The sequence below is a fragment of the Cibotium barometz genome, chromosome 5 (genome assembly GCF_041138505.1).
Source record: "Cibotium barometz isolate CiBa-2024 chromosome 5, ASM4113850v1, whole genome shotgun sequence".
In the NCBI taxonomy this organism is placed as follows: Eukaryota; Viridiplantae; Streptophyta; class Polypodiopsida; order Cyatheales; family Cibotiaceae; genus Cibotium; species Cibotium barometz.
Genome location: NC_141050.1, coordinates 6535254 through 6541933, shown reverse-complemented (window position 1 = coordinate 6541933; position 6680 = coordinate 6535254). Strand labels below are relative to the sequence as shown.

The 6680-nt window shown below is 39.7% G+C and overlaps 1 protein-coding gene across 1 annotated transcript; it reads left to right on the top strand.

The window, feature by feature from the left end:
• Positions 1-471: 471 nt before the first annotated feature.
• LOC147637994 (uncharacterized) lies at positions 472-3593 on the top strand. Its single transcript, XM_086797328.1, has 3 exons — positions 472-1354; positions 1647-1933; positions 2301-3593. Exons 1-3 carry the CDS (start codon positions 562-564, stop codon positions 3012-3014), a joined length of 1794 nt encoding a protein of 597 aa, XP_086653454.1. The 5' UTR covers positions 472-561; the 3' UTR covers positions 3015-3593.
• Positions 3594-6680: the final 3087 nt, after the last annotated feature.

Below are 6680 nucleotides of genomic sequence, written 5' to 3'. Positions count from 1 at the left end.
TGTCCTTCATCACTGTCTAGTTTAGGTCCTCATTGCTGCGTTCAAAAAAGAAATCACGATCAGCGGACTGACTGTCTTTGACACTCGATTGCCCACCTCCCGTTTGTCCTTCCTTCAGGTCCAGCTACTATCTAGCTCAAACAACCGGTGCCCCTTCCGGTTACCCCTCAACAGTACTGGTGCACTTAATGCATTGATTTGACATTGAAAAGCTGGATTTGACAGTTAAACAGCTTGATTTGGCAGTTAAGTAGCTGAATGAACTGCTTAAGTAGAGGGTAGGGATTATTATTAGGCTCTGCTTGCTTTGGAAACAGAAATCATGACCAACGGGGACTGTCTTTGACACTTTGGAGAAAGCATCCAATCAACTTTGAGTGCTTTTTATAAATTATTATTGCTAATTTGGAGAAAGCATCCAATCAACTTTGAGTGCTTTTTTATTTTGCTCGTGTAGCCTAATAATAATCTTTTCAGAAATATTTTATAGTGATGCAGTGAGCAGTTTTTCCAGCATTTTTTTAAAAGGGCGCCTAACTGGTACACTGAGAAAAACCCAGAATGGGTCAGCAGCGGCCGCTTCTATTGGGTAGTGTTGGGCGCCAGTATTATGCGGGAATTGCAGGTCAGATCAGGAAGAAATACTGCATTTGGGCGTTGGCCGTGGTTGTGCCTTTCCTGCTTTTGTTCTGTTTTTTCCCTTTGGGTAGCTCTTTTAGGCCCTCTAGTTACCGGTATGACATAGCGATGAGCCAGCAACTAGATCCATTAAAGCCCAGATCAGAGCAATATCGGCATAGACATAGACAGAAGCTGAGCTCCGAGTTGGAGCCTCAGCTAGCTCATGTTGGCCGCCGCACGCAAAATGAAGAGAGCAAATCAAGCAAACCTACCATTGAGTTGGCTGCTCGAAGGCGCAAGGCGAAATTAGATCAGCATAAGAAAGGCGACGATCACGCCCACACGAGCAGAGAAATTCACCTAAATTATGAGCAAGCATTAGATCGAAGGAAAGAGAAGCCTGGTCGAAGATTGAAGAAAGCTGCAGCAACTTTTCCCATAGAAATCGATGATGTGCATCAAGACATTTCCTCTTTTGGAAAGAAAGTTGCAGATCAGAGCCCCTTCATTAGCTCTACCCAATCCCGCAAGCCAAATATTCATGGTGAGTCTCGCAATCCCATTGATGATGGAGAGGAAGAAGACCTTTCCTCTTTCGGAAAAGTAGAGCGTGCAGATCATGCGAACGTCCCAACTAGCAGCTCAAATCGATATGATTTGAGCGACATGCCCTTGCAATCAAGAGTGATCAGCAAGGCAAAGCCATTCAACATCGGCCGGAAAAAGGCACCAGGTTTGCATAATTCCTCATGATTAGGGAAAAAAATTTGGGCTTTTTTCTCCTGAAAGCTTTCGTTGATTACGGAACAAAGTCTCATCAAACATGAATTTAATCTAAATGCATACGGCAAGCTTTCTAAAACATAGCTGAACTTAATGTAGGTTTTGATGTGTTCGAAACAAAGGACATGCAGGAAACACATTTTCTAAGAAATTGAAAGAAATACAAAGTGAACTTACATTAACAGCGTCAGAGTTCCAATGGATATATTGCTCAATTAATAAATGGTTTTTATATGCTACAGCAAAATGCAACTTGTCCAAGGGTAAGTGGATTCGTGACACAAAGGAGCCTCTCCACACAAATGCAACCTGCCCTTGGATATCGACCCAAGACGGGACAAATTATTGCCAGATGATCATAAAGAAGAACATTCAAGCTGCGTATTGGAGATGGAAACCTGATGGGTGTGAGCTAGAACGCTTTCAAGCCAAGGCTTTCCTCAAGCTCATGCAAAGGAAATCCCTTGCTTTTGTAGGAGACAAGGTAGCCAAGGCCCAAATGCAATCACTTCTTTGTCTTTTGGCTCACGTAAGTCATTTAACTCCAGATTCAAAAATTCCAATTATGATTTACTTTATACTAGACGCTTGCAGATCTCACGAGTCGTTGATTAAATGTTTGCTTTTATCACCATTTTTATTGCAATGCTTATATGAGGGTAGCCTGTACCTGCCTGATGAGAGGCAAGGGTAAATCCCAAGAGGCAATTATTAAGCTTTGTTGCATAATAATAATGGGCATACAATTAGTAGCTAAAGTCATATAATTTATCTCTAAAGTTCACCCTACTGCTTGTGATCTCTAATGAGATCAAGCATGAAAGCTGTGATAATTGACTTTTCGGACATTATGGGTAACTATGGCTTGAACATGACACAGAGTTTGTGTAGTGCAGGTGGAGAGACCCAACCTTATATACGATGACAAAGCCAACCAATCAATGTCTTGGCACTTCCGCTCTTCGAATTTCACTCTATCAATGGTGTGGTCTCCTTTCTTGGTTCAAGAGACGGCTGAAGCAGGCTACAAGAAGCTGCGCCTTGACAAGCTAGACACAAAGTGGGCGGAGTTAGTGCCCAGGCTAGATGTGCTAGTGATGGGGGTTGGCCCTGTCTTCATAGAACCGGCCGCTTATCTGGTGAAGGGTGAGGTGGTGGGGTGCCATGCTTGCAAAACAATCAATGCTATTGACAGCAAAACCACCAAAGAGATGAGCTTGTACAGTGCCTACAGGGCAGCCATGAGATCCTCCATCATGGGAGTGTCAGCTTTGCCTGGTTTCCGCGGGGTGACTGTCTTTTTGCAAGCCGCCAGCTATAGCTTTGAGGGCAAACGTTACCAAAAGGTGAGCAGGAAGATGAAGGACATTCAAGAGGAGGAGCTTGAGAAAGCACAGACGAGAGGGATCCCCAACCAATCCAAGGTGGAGGTGCTAGAGACACCATTGCAAATTAGTAACATCAGCTTAAGTGCGTCGACTGATTCCATGCAAGCACCCCAGTACTCTGCTTCCAGCTATAGTCATGGCAGCTGCGAAATGCCAGGACTTATACCGGATACTTTGAACCAATTCTTGCAGAACATTTTGAACCGCTTATTAAGCTCATGAGTTTAGTGCCCTACCCACTCTGTCTCTCTCCCCTCTCACACACACTAGGAGGAAGAAGATGGGGGTAGGGTTTCTCTATATTATATAAAGAAAAAGTTTCACAAAACTACCACCTGGTAAGAATTTGAAGGTTGAGGAGGCAATTTGGACTTTCCTAGGCTCCTATTACTCTAAAAATTTGAAAAATATCAAGCTGGGAATTATATAAGTGCTAAGCACTAGTCAGCCCACTAGCATCCTTGAAAGAAAATGCCTAGACTTCTACATAATCATATCATATGCTCCAAGTCTAACATTCTTTCTATGTTCATATCATCAAGCATACAATATTGTTTATATATTCGAATCTTGCACTCCACACTAGCAACCAATGTACTTTAACAACCGAGAACATTCTTCTCAACAAAGTTTGAAATGTAGAAACTTCAAACTTGGCCAGTGTTATGCCCCATTGTCTCTACATCTTCTGCAGCTCTTTTTACTAGAGCAGCTCCTCAAGTCCATACACTTGCTCCTCCATGTGATGTAAATCCTACCTCTTTCTAATGTAATTTTCTCTTTCCCCCCAAAAAAATTCAATTAAAGTTTTACGTGTCTTTGAGAGCTAATAATAAGGTTTTAGAAATTGATAAGATAATATTTTAGCCCTTATTAACTAGTGCATAGTTTATAGTTTTTCTTGAGAACACTCATCATTCTGTCAATAGACTTTAACGTGTGCATTATGAACTATCATTGTGCATACTTCATAGTTTTTCTTGAGAACACTCTTCATTGTGCATGGTTTATATGTTTTCTTGATGAGAACACTCACGGTTGTGCATATAGTTTATAGGTTTTCTTGAGATTCACACTCATTATTATGCTACTAGACTTTAAATTTTGTTGCTTAAAGCACACATTATGCTACTAGACTTTAAATTTTGTTGCTTAAAGCACACATTCTAAATCCTTTACATGCTCAAATTCCAAATGCATACTTAAATTTTAATTTTGGAAGATTGAAACATTGATGCACATTGTATCGTCCTATCTACTCTTATCTGCTTTTGGTCTTTTGACCCGGGCTCCTCAAGTTCATAAACTAGCACATTAGTGCTTGATGTGATGTAAATATCACCTCTCTTTAATAAAACTCTTTTTCATGTGCCGCCCTAAAAATAACTTCAAATCTTAATGAGTGTTTTTGAAAATTGTAAACCTTGGAGCTATCTATAAGGTTTTATAGAGATCAAAAATAAAATGTTTAACACTTATCAAATAGTACATGTTTTGTAGTTTTTATGACATTTATAAATCTGCTACTACACTTTCAATTTTGTTTCTTCATGTGTACACTTTACATGCGCGAATGTGACAACACTTTAAATTTTGTTGCTTTAAATGTACTGCAAATGTCTTTACAAGCTCATATTTAGCAAGCATACTCATTCTAATGATGATGCACATCCTATGCTCCTATTTATATATCTTATCAAAGACACTGCTATTATTAAAAAAAGGAAAAAATGCTTATTCATTTATTTATTTTTCCATACTTCAATTACTTATGTGTGTGTTTTGGGGGATGATGTCCCTCCCTCTCTCTCTCTCTCTCTCTCTCTCTCTCTCTCTCTCTCTCTATATATATATATATATATATATATATATATATATATATATATATATATATATATCTATCTACTGTAAGTACATGTTTCTCATTTATGAATATGTTCTCACATCCATGATAGTGTTCATCCTATGCCTAATTTTGATGGGTTATAAGTAAAGGGTGAATGAGGGTTGAATAAAGATTCTTGTCAAGATGTGAGAAAGTCTAAATGAAACATGCACAAAATGTTCTCAATAATCCTCCATAACCATAGCTTCAAGCTTTTCAAATAAACAATAAGAAGATAAATATAGCAACTATGCATGACAAAGAGAGTGGGTTCAATCTCCCCCCATGCATGAGTGAGCACGCTTCCTCATGCATGTATTTTGTATTAGCAAAAAGCAAGTGCTCACAAATATAGCTTGATACATTCCACCTTGGGCCATTAATATCAAGAAGTAACTTGGTCCCTAAGCTAGTCTATTACATTAAAATTGTAGCAATTTAATTAAATGAAACTATGGGCAGGCGACCATCTTTGCACATCAAAATATGACAGCTGCGCACTGCAAAATCCATCGCACCCACGCTACTCCGTGCACACTGATCTTGCTGACCAAAAACATAAGACACATTAAATCTTGCTTATCCGCCCAACACGATGCGACCACTGCTCCATGCTCTCGTGTCGCATAACCAGTCACGACCATGTGGCAAATGAGCATACCATAAATATCACATAAAATATCAAATAATTTCACAATTCTCATTTCCATAACATACCACGAGGTTAAAAAGCAACTGTCCTCAATTGTGTGAAATAAACAAAAGCAAGGTGGCCAATCTCATGCTACCTCAGTCGGTGAATTGGCACTAAATCAACGTGCTGCCTCAGTCGGCAAATCGACACTAAATCAACGTGTTGCAGAATCGGCACTAAATCAACGTGCTGCCTCAGTTGGCGAATGGACACTAAATGAATGTGCTGCCTCAGTCAGTGAATCGGGACTAAATGAATGTGCTGCCTTAGCTGCGAATCGGCACCAAAACATGTGGAGGAACTATGACACTGCCTTAGTCGGCCAATCGATGTCCATAAAAGAATCAATGTGAATGTGAGTGGTATGCCAGAATCAAGTGTTGGTAGTGCGGGGTAAGCAATGTTTTAGGAATCCACTATGATTCCTCAATAGAATGATTCTTATACTTCACCAAGTAACGATGATATACAGTGCCAGTGTACGGGTGGTTGTCTGGTCACGGTCTATAATAATTTTAGGTACTAGAACTTCATCGAGGAGAGGTGGATTATCAATAACAAGGTTAACAAGAGTGGGGCCTTTTTAAAGCGTCTCAATAAACTAATGTGGAATGAGTTATGTAACTTCCAGTGATTGGGAATGCCCAAGCGGAATGCATTTTCATTAATTTGTTGGTGGATAATTGTGAATGGTCCATAAAATCTAGGAGCCAACTTGATCTTAGGATGTTTGGCAATATTCTTTAAGCGTATTTTCTCTATGCGAAGCCAAACTAGATCATTTTCTTTGAATTTCATTGGTTCGTTTCTTATTGGCTTGAGTGGTGTATTTCAATTGTTCTCGTTTAATAGATTCAGTGAATTCAGCTAAAATAGTGGCATGGTCATAAGCTAAGGTGTCAGCAAGCTGGAACATCACTAATTATGGTAGAGACAGGAATGGGAAGTTTCTTGCCATAGACAATTTCAAAGGGATTGTATGCAAATTGAAGTAGAGGCAAATGTTGATCCCAATTAGAGGGTCGATTAGTAGTGTACGATCTAAGAAGATCCATAATAGTGTTGTTGGTAGCTTCAGTCTAGCCATTGCTTTTTGGGTGGAAAGCAGATGTAAAGTCCATTTTGTAGTACCTAAGTTCTTGAATAAAGCAACCCAAAAATGATTGCAAAAGTGGCCATCTCAGTCAGAGAGAATGACTTTGGGAAAGCCATGGTGAGGAAAGATGGTCTTAATGAATAGCTTAGCATCTTGAGGGGGGGCATACAAGGTCTTCTTGCAAGGTACAAAGTATGCTTGCTCGCTAAATCT

What these genes read in the sequence shown, in the direction of transcription:
- LOC147637994 (XM_086797328.1), top strand. Translation starts at nt 562, where the DNA reads ATGGGTCAGCAGCGGCCGCTTCTATTGGGTAGTGTTGGGCGCCAGTAT. An exon ending in CGGCCGGAAAAAGGCACCAG is followed by an intron (nt 1,355 to 1,646) that starts GTTTGCATAATT and finishes TATATGCTACAG; the next exon opens with CAAAATGCAACTTGTCCAAG. An exon ending in TTCTTTGTCTTTTGGCTCAC is followed by an intron (nt 1,934 to 2,300) that starts GTAAGTCATTTA and finishes TGTGTAGTGCAG; the next exon opens with GTGGAGAGACCCAACCTTAT.